At 46.7% G+C, this 16,474-nt stretch overlaps 1 protein-coding gene across 3 annotated transcripts in view; it reads left to right on the top strand.

Annotated features, from left to right (window-relative positions):
• SCRN1 (secernin 1) overlaps nucleotides 1-16,474 on the top strand; it is a 44,185-nt gene that overhangs the window by 3,241 nt on the left and 24,470 nt on the right. The window contains exons 2-3 of one of the 3 annotated variants that reach the window (XM_068238672.1): nucleotides 6,795-6,860; nucleotides 9,405-9,564. In XM_068238672.1, coding sequence (XP_068094773.1) covers nucleotides 9,406-9,564 — 159 coding nt within the window. In that variant the 5' untranslated portion in view covers nucleotides 6,795-6,860; nucleotide 9,405. Of the gene's footprint in view, nucleotides 1-6,609; nucleotides 6,653-6,794; nucleotides 6,861-9,404; nucleotides 9,565-16,474 lie in introns of those variants that run through there. The other 2 variants (XM_068238673.1, XM_068238671.1) reach the window with 2 other exon arrangements.

Below are 16,474 nucleotides of genomic sequence, written 5' to 3'. Positions count from 1 at the left end.
TAGCACAATGGGTGCTGCTAGCCTGGTAGTTACAGAACTGTGGATACAAAATATAGGTAAAAGGCTGCGCATCCCTGACCCAATACTGTACAATTGAATGGTTAATCGCTGTGGCGCACACCGCCCCCCCTGGACTAAAATGTACGCCCGCATCCAAACAATGCAATACTGGTCTATGGAGAAATTTTAGCTTCCATCATAGTTTTGCATGCAAAAATATAGATATACTGGACATCTGCACCAACGTTGAGGTAGCCTGTAACTACCAGGCTAGCAGCACCCATTGTGCTATCCTGTTTTGCATGGTAAGTATTTAGTTTAGTTTTTGCATATGTTTTGCATCTGTCTGATTGCTGAGTGTGTATTTGAGCTATTTAAGCGGTGCATATGAGGTGGTGAGTCATTCAGATGCGGCCCATATTGGTGAGCGCTTGCTTTGTTTCCTGCTGTCTGTATTGAATGTAAGTTACACATTTTAGCATAGCAGCTGCCAGGGTAAAGACATTTGCTTTTAACTTAGGTCAGTTTAGTGTTAGGACATCTGCTCTGGAGATTTACCTCAACGTTGGTGCAGATGTCCAGTATATCTATATTTTTGCATGCAAAACTATGATGGAAGCTAAAATTTCTCCATAGACCAGTATTGCATTGTTTGGATGCGGGCGTACATTTTAGTCCAGGGGGGGCGGTGTGCGCCACAGCGATTAACCATTCAATTGTACAGTATTGGGTCAGGGATGCGCAGCCTTTTACCTATATTTTGTATCCTGTCCCACTGTGCCTCCTTCTGTTTCCCTGTTCCTACTTCTGCCCCACTGTGCCTCCTTCTGTCCTCTTTTGTAACTCCTTCTGGCCCTTATGCCTCCTTCTACCCCCTGTTCCACCCTCTGTGCCTCCTTCAGTCCCACTGTGCCACCCTCTGGCCCCTTGTGTGTCACTTCCAGTACCCTTGTACCTCCTTCTGTCCCTCTGTGTGCCTCCTTGAGTCCCCCGTGCCTCCTTTGTGACTTCTTCTGGCCCTCCTTGAGGCCCCCTCCTTTTGTGCCTCCTTCTGTCCCCCTGTGCCTTCTCCTGTCCCCCTTTGTGACTCCTTCTGGCCCTCAGGCCTTCTCCTGTCCCCCTGTGAGGCACCGGGGGACAGGAGAAGGCCTGAGGTCCTCCCTCTGTCCCCTTGTGGCTCCTTCTGGCCCCTTGTGCTACCTCTGCCACCTTGTGCATCCCTTCTGTCTCCCTTTGTGGCTCTATCTGTTCCTCTGTGGCTCCTTATGGCCCCTTGTGTCACTATCTGTCCCTGTCCCCCTCCTGCAATCCTTCAGCCCAGTGTGTAAATGCAGAGTATAGCACAGCAGAATCTGTGCTCTCACCTTTCTGCCGGAGTCCAGCCCTGTGTGACCATCCTGTCTGTGGCCCAGTGCACACCTCGCGGTTTTAGCAGCGATCTGCCAACCGCATCCACCTGTGAAACCACTTGGCTAATGTATTTCAATGGGATGGTGCACACCAACGGTTTGAGGTCTTTAGCAAACCGCAAACGTTCCTCCTGCTGCATGTTTGCGGTTTGCAGAAGCGTTTCTGCCTAAATGTAAAGTATAGGAAAAACGCAAACCGCTCTGGAAAACGCTACATCAGAGCTGTTTTCCAGGCGTTTTTGTTACAGAAGCTATTCAGTAACAGCTTTTACTGTAACAATATTATTAATCTGCTAAACAAAAACGCTCTCAAAAACGCTAGGCATGTTTAGAAAACATCTCTAGACATGCCTAGAATCGCTCTGAAATCAGCTCAAAAACCGCTAGCGTTTTGATGATCTGCTAGCGGTTTTGGTGTGCACTGGGCCTGTCTGCTTCTAGTGCTGGAACCTCACTGTCCTCTTGTTGCGTGTAATCATGCTGCATGTGGTAGGAGATGCTGGGCACTAGGCCAAGGGGACAGGTGGAAGCACAGCACTGGAATCCAGCGGAGAGGTGAGAGCACAGCTTTGCTGCAATATACTCTGCATTTGTACACTAAGGCTCAGTTCACATTAGGTTTTACCAATGGAACCGGCCGTACGGTTCCGTGTTCCGTTCCGCTGAATGGACAAAAAAATGCAGCAGGACACTGAGCGAAACGGAAAGTTTTTTGCAGCACAATAGGAACCTATGGAAAACTTACGTTTTACAGCACACTGGCTGTAAAAACGTACAGCCAGTGTGCTGTACCGGTTTCCCCGATCCAGATGACCGGATCCATACGTCCGGTTCCGCAAAAAAACGCAGATGTGAATCGGGCTTAAGCTGGGAGAGGGAAAATGCGACAGGACCCGCAAGTTGTTTGTATCTCGGGTACTTCCTGTATTAAGCATCCATCTTATACACCACATCTTTCATGTTCTTTAGTGTGTGCATGTGTGTGTTATGTTTTTTGGGAAGGGGGTGGGTGGCCTTGCCTGGAGTGACAAAAAGGCTAGAAATGCCCTGCGTAGCTGATTACATATTCACATTCAATTGTCTGGGCTTTGGCACAGATTTACAGAGTACATGTTGAGAGCCGGATGGTGCTGCTAGTAAAAAATATTGGTATACATTACTGATATTTTACTGCGCACTCATTCTCACTTGAACGCTCCCCTCCTAGTGCTTAAAACAACCACACACACACACACACCTAATATAGCTCTGTGAAGCTGGACCCTCTAGGATCAGCACAAATAACAATTCCAGCATGCTTGGCTAGTGCTTCATTTGGGCTGCAAAAATTAAAATTTGTGATGGTTTCATTTTGGAGATAATAGCACTTATTTTTTCCAAAACAATAACATCACCCAGCTCACATACACTAACTTTTTATAGTTTTTGAGTTATTCAAGATTTTATAAGGGTCAAAAGTTCACTCAGCCTCCCTACAACATAGCAAAGCTTGACAGAGGCTGAGTGAACTTTTGACTTTTATAAAGACTTGAATATCTTAAACGGTACTTATCCATTAGCCGGGCGCATCCGGCAGGTGGCGCTAATTACTATTCCCCCTCCAGGCCGACATGGATAGTAGGGAAAGATGTAACTCTGGTGGAGTTTTGTCGCCACCTAGAGGATGCGCCCGGCTAACGGATAAGTACCTCTTAAACTATAAAAAGATGGATTATTTTTGCAGCACCAATGAGCACACACACAGCACTACCCATCCATACATGTTTCATATCCTAGGTTGTTGTAAAGGGGCTGGGTCATGTTATAGTTTTGGAGAAAATAAGTGCTATTATCTTCAACACAAAAACAGCACAAATGTTAGAGAGCCCGAGGTGGGCTCATAAAATAAATAAAAAAAAAAAGATGCCAAAACCGCTGCTCCTGTAGGCCGCACTGGCCCACTTTTGTTTTCATGACCTCTGGATCACAACGCTAGAAGGAGAGAGAGAGCTCTCTTCTCTCTCACTGCAGCGTGCAGGGAAGCAGGGGAGTGGCAGGGGGCGTGGCCAGGGAGAGAGAGCTGCCAAACAGCAGCTCTGGAAAGCCATTGCTTTGTGGGCATACTTACCCTCCGAGATAGCGACAAATATTGTCACTAATTTTGGGAGTCTATAGACACAAATAGTCTCCAGTGCAGGGCTTTGGACGCTATCTTCCTGTAGCCCTGCTCTGCCTGCTGGAAGGCTGAGGTGAGCTGCAGCGAGTTAACTCGCTCGGCGTCTATCGCCACAGTCAGTTCAACACCTGGGGGGGGGGGGGGGGTCACACAATCTGGCAGGGGGTGGGCATTCTCCCCCCCCCCCCCCCCCCGCGGCAGTGGCCCCCCTGCATAGCGCCCCAGGCAACCGCGACCGCTTGGTCAGCCTGGTGAGCCTTGTGCAGAATCCGCTTCCTGCTCGGGCTCCAGTGGAACCGGATCGTGTCCGTGCTACTACACAGATGGCTCATGTCTGTGCAGGAGAGAAGACCCTATCAGGCTTGACTATTTCTGCCAAAGCTTTAGCGGAAGCTGATACTGTGCCAGTGTGAGGCTCCCGACAAGCAGGTCCTCGGGGGTTGCCAGCGCTGGATGCCTTCTAGTGAGGAGGACAGGGAAAACCTCCTTAGGATCCAGAGGCTTTCCCCGCCCTCTAGAAGCCCTTCAGGTACACTTTAAACTTAATATGTGAAATGAAAAATGTATTTTTTACTCACCTGGGGCTTCCTCCAGCCCTGAGCAGCAGTCTCAGTCCCTTGCAGCAGCCATGGTCCTCTTCAGTCCCGCTGGCGGATTGCCATCATTGTGGGCAGCCAGCGGGGTTGGCTCTTCTGCATAGTAGTTATGCACAGGCTCAGTACTCGTCAGAGGATGTATTTTTCACCCCTGATGAAGCCTCCATTTTTTGGGGGTTGAGGGTCATAATTATTTAACACGAGAAAACGAAGGGTTTGGTCCTAGTTTGATTCAACCCTGATACAAATCCCCTATAGGGCTCCTCTTCCATGCTAGTTAGATAGTACATTGTGTGTAATTATACTGTAATTTTCTGTTCCTGCCTGCTTTATAGAGATTTTCGGTTAAAAGTTAAGTTTTATCCCTATACTCACTTCCGCGCTAGAACCAGTCCACATTACCATTGCCGTACATGATTTTAGCGAAGGAGAGGGAGGGAGGAGTCGAGTACCACTGTGCTGCTACTCCCCTTTCCTTCTCTGTAATCTCCCAGCCTGGGGGGGGGGGGGAGGAAGGGGGGCACCTATACCTGGCTAACTTATACTGTAGGCACCTATGGATGGCTAACCAATACTGGGGCACCTATGCTTGGCTAACCTATAATGCGGCACCTATGGCTGGCTAACCTATACTGGGGCACCTATGCAGTATATACAGTATATTTTTTATGGGGGTTTGATTATAGCACTGAACAACTGAATGTTTTTTGCATCACAATTGAACTTGGCGGGGTTTTTTTTTTTTAATTGCTCGGTATTTTATGCAAATTTGGTAGTATCTTGTAGGATTTGCACACAATTTGAGTAAATTTGAATGCAATATTATGAGCAGATTTGTTATTTTTGCACATAATTTGAATAATATAATTTGCAATTTTATATGCAGATTTGAACACAATTTGAATGCAATTTGCAGGATTTGCACATATTTGATGGCAGTGCTTTTTGTAATAATACTGTATAAAATCAAGGCCTTTACCTTTTGAGTTCCTGATTTATAAAAATTAGCTGCGGAACATTCAGTTTTCCATCATCTACCTAAAGTTTATTTATTATATCATAGTGTTCAGCATGTACTTTATTCAGCCACTTCAAACCACACTACTCATGTATATTACCATACATCTATAGTATTGAGTTTAGCCATTTACTTATACTACCCTTCTCTGCTTTGCACTGGCTGCTTATGTATGTGGACTGCCTATACAAGGCGGATCCTCCTGTTTTGGATTCAGTCTATGCTTTCTGCTGTACACAGGCCCATTGTTCTGCTCACAAACACCAGTCTGTGTACTGTGCACCCTTTATGGTTATTTCCTATAACGCTTTACTGTGTCCACAATGAATTCCAGTAACCAACCACAGTCATTTCTTGGGGTCAAAAACTGCATTCCCTACTCAATACTATGTGAAGTGCACAGCAAACTGGTCTGAGGCAGTATTGTGAGGTGCATACACCCTATTTTATTCTTCTTTTCTCTGCTTTTTATTGTCATGTTGATGTGTCTTACATGGATTTCTTTTCCGGTATATATTTTAAAGAGAACCCGAGGTGGGTTTGAAGAATATTATCTGCATACAGAGGCTGGATCTGCCTATACAGCCCAGCCTCTGTTGCTATCCCAAACCCCCCTAAGGTCCCCCTGCACTCTGCAATCCCTCATAAAACACAGCCACGCTGCTGACAAACAGCTTGTCAGAGCTGGCTGTGTTTATCTCTATAGTGTCAGTCTGCTGCTCTCCCCGCCTCCTGCAGAACTCCAGTCCCTGCCTGCATCCCTTTCCTCCCTGCTGATTGGAGGGAAGGGACGGGGGCAGGGACCGGAGCTATGCAGGAGGCGGGGGAGCAGCTGAGCCTGAGACTGACACTACAGATGTAAACACAGCCTCACAGCATGGCTGTGATTTATGAGGGATTGCAGAGTGCAGGGGGACCTTAGGGGGGTTTGGGATAGCAACAGAGGCTGGGCTGTATAGGCAGATCCAGCCTCTGTATGCAGATAACATTCTTTAAACACACCTCGGGTTCTCTTTAAACAATGTCTTGCTTGACCTGATTAAATTCACCGCAGATTTCACTCACTAGTAGTGATTTTCACCTTCTGTCACTTGTTCATACAATGTATCACATTAACTATCTAATTAATTCTTCCATCTTTAGAGGTGCTAGAAAAAAGTAATATGTTGCTGGTGGTGTAAAAGTGTAGCATACATTAGTGCATGCAAACCCCTCTTAGAAGCTCATATAAGGTGTTTGCACGTGTCACTGAACCACCAGGGGGCACTGTAACCAGAGGATGCAGGTGAAATTCTGTGAAACACATTACTTGGTGCTTTCTGTTATTAATAAATACTAGTTTTTCTAATACAGTTGGCTATTAATACAGAGGCAAATGCTGTTGCCTTTTAACCTCCACTTTTACTCCACCAACAGCCTATTACTTCTGGAGAGCTACTAATGATGATGAATCCCAAAATACCTGATTAAAAACGTAAGTATAATTCTTGAAGGTGACTACACTCAACAAGAAATGTTCTATTTTCATAATACTTTCCATTCTTTGTTAGGTGCTGCTTTATGTGCTTGAATGAATGTGCTTACATTGATAATTATTTCTATATATGATTTTTCAGATCAAGAGGTTCTGCAGGAAAGTCAACATTTGGCGAAACCTTTCTTTTAGTTTTGGTTATACCAGGGTATGTTTATAACTTTTGTCAGATTTGTATTCCGGTCTATTGTGACATTTAGGGCTGGTTCACACTAGGCCTAAAAACGCTACAATTCAAGACAAATCACATCTATATTGCGCTTTTCTCCTGACGGACTCAAAGCACTTGAGCTGCAGTCACAAGGGTGTGGACATTAGCAGTGATAGGGAGTCTAGCCCAAGGACTCTTTGCTAAATATGTGCTGGTTTACTGAACAGGAAGAGACAAGATTTGAACCCAGGTCTCCTTTGTCAGAGCCTAACCACTACACTACACTATCCAGCCACTACACTATCCAGCAACAGGAATGAGAATCCTACCTAGCACCAGAAGCATTTTCATTGGTTCCCTGAGTGGTGGACCAATATTAATCTTCCCTGTTGCTAGGGAGGATTCCCATTGGTCTTTTGCAACCCAATTTAAGTGACAAGTGTGAATAGATCCTATGCTGAATCGTGATAGCCTTCTACTACCGGGACTCTAATCTTTGTACCGGCAATTGTTCCCGAGCCCAGACGAGGTGCCAGCAGTGGAGGAGGAACCGATTGGTGGCGGCGGTTGTCTGGAATGGCAGCAGCAGTGGACCAAATGAGTGGTGTGAATATCTTGCCGGACACTATGGCGGGCACAGGCATATCCGCTCAGAATTTGCTGTGGACACACAGTTGTTCATTTGGTACAGTGTGGACCTAGCCTAAGCTTAATTTCTGCATACATATTATAACTCTGCCAGTGAGTTGGACGCAGGTTGAGCCGACTGACTGCATTCCCTGCTGCTACTCAAATTGCCGGTGGCAAATTGACAGTAGCACTGTCAGCTGAACGTCCGCCCAGCGGGAGGGTATGATGGACCCGTCGTTGCCGGATGTAGTGCGTGTTTACGCCCTTTCTCTGACCCATCCTACAATCCCTTGAGATGACACCTACTGTTCACTACAGTTTCCCGTTAAAGGGGAACTGAAGAGAGAGGTATATGGAGGCTGTCATGTTTATTTCCTTTTAGACAATACCAGTTGCCTGGCAGCCCTGCTGATCCTCTGCCTCTAATACTATAAGCCATAGCCCCTGAACAAGCATGCAGCAGACCAGGTGTTTCAGTGGTTCAGACTTATAAGTCTGATCTGACAAGACTAGCTGCATGCTTGTTTCTGGTTTTAATCAGATACTACTGCAGAGAAATAGACCAGCAGGGCTGCCAGGAAACTGGTATTGATTAAAAGGAAATAAACATGACAGCCTCCATATACCTCTCTCTTCAGTTCCCCTTAAAGTGACACTCAGGATTTCTTGTATTCTAGCAATTCTTTTGCTTACCTGTAGAACTGGTGAATGAGATGCAAATACGTCTAATTTACATTTTGTATACATCTTGATATTTAAGCAATAAAATTAACGCCTTTTCGATTATGACTGTCCATATATAAGGCTCTTTCACACTAAGAGCTCCGTCATGCGTCGCGATACTCTCCCCTGCCGCAGCTCGTCACAGGGGGCATTGTAAGTCTATGGAGACTTGCATGCTATTGTAGTGCAAAGGAATGGAGTGAAATTGCTACAAGCCCGCCGCAACTCTGCAGCACTTTGCTGCATGATCTGAGCCTACCGCATGGATTATGCAGCAATGCAAGTCTATGGCGATGCCGTGAGTGTAAACAAGCAATCGTGTTAGCGGTGTGACGGTAATCCAGTGATGTACTTCCTGTCCAGCGGGGTGGGGGGGGGGGCAGGGCTCTTTGCTTTAGGGTGATATGCATATGGCAATGGTGAGGTGCCATTTTTTTGCCCCAGGCTCTTAATCTGCAAGACGATCACACCGCACAATATATGAAATTAGCCAGACCTGATCTGCAAATGTCATGTCACAGGGTATGTAAGTAACATTGTAATACTGTTATCCTGCTCATTTCAGGGTACTTATCCGTTAGCCGGGCGCATCCTCTAGGTGGCGACAAAACTCCACCAGAGTTACATCTTTCCCTACTATCCATGTCGGCCTGGAGGGGGAATAGTAATTAGCGCCACCTGCCGGATGCGCCCGGCTAACGGATAAGTACCCATTTCAGCTCTCTGACATCTATTTACTTTTTTTTTTTTTTAGGAGAGCTGCTAGTTACATTTTACTGGTTAATTTGCATAGCACTTTGTCTTTTAACCCTTTCCATGAAAAAAAAAAAAGAAAAAAAAATGAACACAGGCAAGTTCTAACTAAGCTTGGTACTATATTTATCCATGTTAGTGGGGGAAAAAATTCACTTAGGCCTTGTTCACATCATGCGCGCTGCCGTGCGCATTTCAATAGCGCGTATGATGTGCGGCACGCAAGAGCAGCAGGAGTGCATAGACGGCTCTTCTGCCGTTCACATCAAAGGCGCTGACCTATTTACTGTAGGGAATGGGATCAGCAGTGTGGCGCAGATGACATGCAATCGTACGCATTGCTTCCCGATCTCACCCTATTCTGCGCTGGTGATGTGAATGAAGCCTAACATTTCCTTAAAAGATGATCAGTAATAATGTTTGTTTGTTTTTCAGCATGACTGGAACACCTCTAAACTTTTGCTTTGTGGCCTTTCCTCCCCGGACCGCAAACAATTTCATCTTGTTTGGGAAGAATTCGGCCCGTCCCAGAAATGAGGTTCAGGAAGTGCTTTATTTGCCATCTGCAAGTCATGATCCTGGAAGTAAAGTTCAGGTAAGGAAACGTCTTATGTGACCTTATGAAAGCTTAGCCTACCCACTTTTTTCTGGTGGGATTATCTGTGAAGTCAGACCCCTCCCTTCACACACAAATGTCATTTCTTCCAAACAGCATACTGTGCTTAGTGAGAAGAAATGGATTAAACTAGAAAAGGAATTAGCTCTTGGGTGCACATGGATTCAAAAATAGAAATATACTTTATTTGTGTAGCAAAAGATAAAACAACACACATGAATAATAAACACATAACCCTGGTAAACCCAACCCTACAACAGACCACTTCCGTACTGCCAAGAGAGTTTTAACTTAATGCAAAGAGACTGCAGTTCTCTCTGCAAGAATGGCCAAACTATCCAGATTTACAATGCTATGCCTAGACAAAATTCCAGAGGCTGGACTCCCTCAGCTATTAGCTTCATAGTTATTGCTGCAAAATTTGCGGCTGATCAGCAATCACAGATTGACCGTGTGGAGATATATTGAGGTGCTGATGATATTAAGGATAACAGGAACATATTCTTTCATTTTTTTCTGCCAGAAGGGAGCAGGTTACCTTGAGTTGCTTGGGGCAAGGAAATGGGTGATTGTCTTGACCATATGAGGTGCTTTGAGTCTGTATGCAGTTCCTCTGAGAGTGCTAATGGGATTATCTGCCTGGCTTTTGAACTCAGGAGACGGCCCATTGTCTCAATACACAAAGCAAGAGGACCAGAGCCTGGAGACTAACACAGGAACGTTTGAAATGTACATGACAGGCTATTAGAAATGGGTGAAGTCCTGTTGATACCATTTTTTACCTGTGGAAATTAAATCATTAGTGGAGGTGCAAAACTATACCCTGTAAATGACATCTAATAAAACGGAGACAGGAAAAAGCCTTAATCAAGTTTTCACCTGGAGTTAAAAGACTCACTTCACAATCTTTGATGTATAGACTTTTACCTGGAAATGGAATGTCTGAGATTTAATTAAAACCTAGTTCCTCCCCTCCCCAAGGAAGTTGCAGCCTCCAGGCGTAGCTCAGAGTATAAAAAGCAGAGGCAAATGCCTAGTGACCATCTGCTCTGGGAGTTAGCGCATAGCTAGAGTCGATCTCGACTTCCGGTCGAACAAGCGGCATGCTCCTGCCGACAACGTTGAGACCTTCAAGTTGGTAACGTTTTTTTTAATCCCCATTTTTATTTTACGCAAATATCCGTGTGTGTTATCTTTGTAACTTTTATCTTGTAACTATTTTTACTTTGTTTTTTGTAATCTTTTTGTATATATTAAGTTCTGCATTGTTCTATGTTTTTCTAGAATATTAAATTATTATTTAATAAGTTTGACTTCTGCCGTACTAAACTAACACTCATAGCCTAGAAGAGACTGAAGTGTAACCGTGTATAAGTTCATGCCTAATTGTACGCTTGAGCAACACTACCGTATGAAATTGTAATTGCATTGTGTGTGGGGGCGTTTGTCATACGTTGGCCTAAGCGCGCAGCTGACCCAACGTACGAACAACGCCAGTGCGAGTAGCGACAGCAGAGTGGCTAACAGTATCGTTCGGAACGACTGTTAGTGGGTCTTTGCTTCACGACAGTGTAAGATTGCAACTGTGTGTGTGGGTGCGTGACGTTCCCGTATTTGGCCTAAGCGCAAAGCTGACCCAAATACGAAAACGCGGAGTGCGCGCTGAGGACTCGACAGCAGAGTGGAAGTGTCTAGCGAACCGCTAGTGGTGGCAATGAGAGGTGTTCTGAGGGGTCCCAGCCTTGTTTTAGCTTGACTAAGGCTGCTTCCCCTCTCAGTCTGGTCAAACCCGCAGTCGGGAACCGTATACGCAGGCGTGCCGCGGGCCGGTTCCTGACATAATGGTGGCAGTGGTGGGATCGTTTAGTACATTAGTACGCAGTTTAGCTCGCTATTCTGAGTACTAAAGGCTGGAAGCTTGCTAGAAGCAACTAGCCTACAGAAGTCTACTCAGTGCAGAATCTATATACGTTTTTTTTTTGTTCAAAGATACACACTTGGTATTTGCTTTCCCTCCCCCCCTTTTTTTTTTTTTCTTTTTGCAACACGATGGCTCAGAAAGCATCCAGCTATGCAAGGCAAAACAAAGAGTTGCTACTCAACCTGTGTGAGCACAAAGGCATCGAGACGGTGAGCGGCCAGACTAAGGAGCAGTTAGTTCGTGCGCTCGAGGAGTATGATGAGGCAGAGCAAGCCCGTGCTTCAACGTCAGCGGATGCAGCTCACGACACGCCAGAGGAGGAATCGCTACCGCCACAGGATGCGAGTGGAGACGATGTCCTGGACGATCCACCGAACACGGAGATGACATCTCTGGAAGCTGATCTACAGCTACTGAACTCGGCTGATCCTGAACTGCGCCTAAAGCTGATCCTACTGCACCGACAGGCAGAGAAGGAACAAGCGGCACAGCGACACCAGGCCGAGAGGGAAAGAGCTGAACGGCAACACCAGCTGGAGATGGCTAAACTTCAGCAGCAGAACCGGTCTGCTGGACCCGCAGAACGCGAAGGTGAGAGTCCACAGAATCCCCATGGATAAGTTCCCCGCTATGGACAAGGACTCTGACATAGACACTTTCCTACAGGGGTTTGAAAGGACTTGTCGGCAGTATGGGGTGCCCCGTGAGCAGTGGGCAAGATACCTCACACCAGGGCTGAGAGGCAAGGCCCTGGAGGCGTTTGTGAGTCTCCCCCAGGAGGAAGAAACAGACTTTGAGGCAATTAAGAAAGCCATCATTGCACGATACCACCTCACGCCAGAGGTGTATCGAAAACGTTTCAGGACAGTGCAGCGAGGTCCTAATGACAGTTACCTGGATCACGCGGGCAACCTGCGCACTGCCTTCCAGCAGTGGTTAAAAGGACTGTCAGTCAAAACCTTGGATGCCCTGCAGGAGCTGATGATAAAAGACCAGTTCCTACACACCTGTCCTGTTGAGGTCCGGCTGTTTGTGCTGGATCGAGAACCAAAGACAGTGGATGAGGCTGCGGAAATGGCCGATTCCTACACCGCCCATAGAGCACCTGAATCCCGGAGGACTACTACACGCAGCTGGAGGGGAGAACAGAGTGCTAAACCTGTGTCACCCAGCACCCAGAGGAGGCAAGCACCGCTGTCTCCTGGAGTCAGGCAACCAACCACTGACACTCGGAAATGCTTTGTATGTGACAGGGTGGGTCATATCAGCACGACTTGCCCAGAGAGGAAGAGGGAGGCCCCAAAATCCAGTGAGGCCTCAAACCTCAGTGAAGTCCCAACTGCTCTGTGTGCTACCAGGAATGCCACTGGCTATGCAGAGAATCTGCAGCGTGTCACGGTTGGGGGTACAGTTGCCACTGGGCTGAGAGACACTGGAGCAGAAGTGACTCTCATACATACCCAGCTTGTGAACCCAGAACAGTACATACCTGGGAAAATGATTGCTGTCAGAGGAATTGGGGGTGTCACCCCAGCCATACCCACCGCCTTGGTCCACCTGGATTGGGGGGCCGGCAGCGGACTGAAAGAAGTTGGGGTAACTGACAAAATCCCCACCAACATTTTGCTGGGTACTGACCTGGGACGGTTAGTGGCCCGGTATGAGCCTACTCCAAACCCTGTGGGGCCTGCATCCCCAGCAGAAGTTCAGGACTCTTGCAAGGTACTGTTTGATAATGCTGTGCAAGTGGGGAGTGCTGGTGAGGCCCCAGGGGCTATGGACTGTATACTAGGAGCCAGCCCTAGTGATTCTCCAGTGCCTAGGCCTGGAGTGGGGCCTGTTGATCCGGAGAATGCCGAAACTGATGATGTCCTTTATGACGCACGGACTATCGAGGCAATCGATGCAGGAACTGTTGATGATACTTGTGAAGTGCTGAGTAGCAATGTGTGTAATGATACAGATAATGTGGATGTTTTATGTGATGTTATAAATGTCAATATGTATAAGACGGACAATGTTGATATCATATGTGTTGTGCTACATAATGATGCTTGTCCTGTGGACACTCCGTCGGCTGCAGGAGTAACCAGCAATGGTCGCTGGGCTGCAGCAGATGGACTGTCCACTGAAGGGGCAGACGGCACCAGGCCGGGTCTTCCCCCTTCCGATGTTTTTAAGACCAAAGGTGATGTGGTTTGTGATACGTGTAATGTGGACGCTCCCTCCGCTGCAGTGGTAACCCGCAGCGCTAGCGGGTCTACAGCACAGGGACTGTCCACCGAAGTGGCAAATGTTGCTGGGTCAGCCACATCCAATCCGGAACCTGGCCTGGAGGGCCCAGGAGCCTCTCCGTCTGCAGCCTTCCTGGAATGTGTGACAGGCAGCACTGAGCTCTCTGGGGCTGTTCGATTTGACAGCAGCCTGGAAGAGCTCAGGGGGCTAGCCAGCAGGTCACCAGCTGGGAGGGGCGGGCTGAGAGGGTCCTGGGAAGTTATTCCCTCTGAGCTGTCCGAAGTGGAGGAGGCAGACCGGCAGATAATCGTTCCCCAAAGGGACCGAGAGATAGCTCCTGCCACTATAGAGGAAGTGCATGTAGCGACGGTGGGGACCCTTCCCCAGCTGCAGCACTGTCTTTATGGTCACGAATTCACGGTCGTGACTGACCCGCATTCCCCTGGTTGGTTACATCAGGTTGCCAAGGGCAACGACACATTGCAGCAACCTGACCCAGCTTTCCAGTCGTGTAGCTTGGAGCTAACTGACAGGTGGGGAACCCTCCTGAGGATGCTAAAGGGTTACCCCACCCGGCCAGGCCGTCAATGTAGGCTTTGGCAGGATGATTCTTTAGAATCACCTGCCAGCGCTATCCGGAAGGGGAGCAATCATGGGAATGCTGATGGACTGTCCCGTCAAGCAGAACCAACAATGTAGGTGCTGGCAGGATAATCTGGGAAGATCATCTGCCTTGCACCAAGTTAACAGCGGAGGTGTGGAGATATATTGAGGTGCTGATGATATTAAGGATTTATGTCCCATGTCCTAAGCGTTTATCTCGCTGTTGGGAAGGTTATTGTACGCCTGGTAGGTTCAGGTGTCCCCAGTATGTATTTTTGATTTCAAATTGGTCTTCCTCGCCTGATTGAGCCACGCAGAACTGGGTATCTTGGCCTGATGAAGGGCACATATATTTACACAGCCCGAAACGAACATGTGTCGTTGCCTTGAAAATCAATACCCGTTGTAACTGCAATTGTTTACCAAGCTAAATTAGATATCACTTTTTTGTCTTTGGCTCTATGAGGACCCACTATTTACTCAAGAACTGTGCTTCTTTTATACTTTTGGATACACCTTTTTGTATATGTGTCAATAAAATCTTTTTTATGAAGAATTTTTTGTAATTTTGAGATTGCATCTTGATACGAGTCCTTTTCTTAAAGCAATATACTAGATGATATTAAGGATAACAGGAACATATTCTTTCATTTTTTTCTGCCAGAAGGGAGCAGGTTACCTTGAGTTGCTTGGGGCAAGGAAATGGGTGATTGTCTTGACCATATGAGGTGCTTTGAGTCTGTATGCAGTTCCTCTGAGAGTGCTAATGGGATTATCTGCCCGGCTTTTGAACTCAGGAGACGGCCCATTGTCTCAATACACAAAGCAAGAGGACCAGAGCCTGGAGACTAACACAGGAACGTTTGAAATGTATATGACAGGCTATTAGAAATGGGTGAAGTCCTGTTGATACCATTTTTTACCTGTGGAAATTAAATCATTAGTGGAGGTGCAAAACTATACCCTGTAAATGACATCTAATAAAACGGAGACAGGAAAAAGCCTTAATCAAGTTTTCACCTGGAGTTAAAAGACTCACTTCACAATCTTTGATGTATAGACTTTTACCTGGAAATGGAATATGTCTGAGATTTAATTAAAACCTAGTTCCTCCCCTCCCCAAGGAAGTTGCAGCCTCCAGGCGTAGCTCAGAGTATAAAAAGCAGAGGCAAATGCCTAGTGACCATCTGCTCTGGGAGTTAGCGCATAGCTAGAGTCGATCTCGACTTCCGGTCGAACAAGCGGCATGCTCCTGCCGACAACGTTGAGACCTTCAAGTTGGTAACGTTTTTTTTAATCCCCATTTTTATTTTACGCAAATATCCGTGTGTGTTATCTTTGTAACTTTTATCTTGTAACTATTTTTACTTTGTTTTTGTAATCTTTTTGTATATATTAAGTTCTGCATTGTTCTATGTTTTTCTAGAATATTAAATTATTATTTAATAAGTTTGACTTCTGCCGTACTAAACTAACACTCATAGCCTAGAAGAGACTGAAGTGTAACCGTGTATAAGTTCATGCCTAATTGTACGCTTGAGCAACACTACCGTATGAAATTGTAATTGCATTGTGTGTGGGGGCGTTTGTCATACGTTGACCTAAGCGCGCAGCTGACCCAACGTACGAACAACGCCAGTGCGAGTAGCGACAGCAGAGTGGCTAACAGTATCGTTCGGAACGACTGTTAGTGGGTCTTTGCTTCACGACAGTGTAAGATTGCAACTGTGTGTTTGTGTGGGTGCGTGGCGTTCCCGTATTTGGCCTAAGCGCAAAGCTGACCCAAATACGAAAACGCGGAGTGCGCGCTGAGGACTCGACAGCAGAGTGGAAGTGTCTAGCGAACCGCTAGTGGTGGCAGTGAGAGGTGTTCTGAGGGGTCCCAGCCTTGTTTTAGCTTGACTAAGGCTGCTTCCCCTCTCAGTCTGGTCAAACCCGCAGTCGGGAACCGTATACGCAGGCGTGCCGCGGGCCGGTTCCTGACAGACCGTGTGTAAAAAGGTGGAAAGAAATGGTGTATGTACAACAGGCCTATGATGGTAAATCAGTTCATGGCATTGAATGTGTATGTAGACTGGGGCAATCCAATCCCAATTATAGACCACTGCCACAGATCACCAATGCAAGCAT

This window comes from Hyperolius riggenbachi, chromosome 5 (genome assembly GCF_040937935.1).
Source record: "Hyperolius riggenbachi isolate aHypRig1 chromosome 5, aHypRig1.pri, whole genome shotgun sequence".
Taxonomy (NCBI): Eukaryota; Metazoa; Chordata; class Amphibia; order Anura; family Hyperoliidae; genus Hyperolius; species Hyperolius riggenbachi.
The sequence above is the reverse complement of the archived record's forward strand: the minus strand, read 5'-3'. Positions and strand labels throughout refer to the sequence as shown.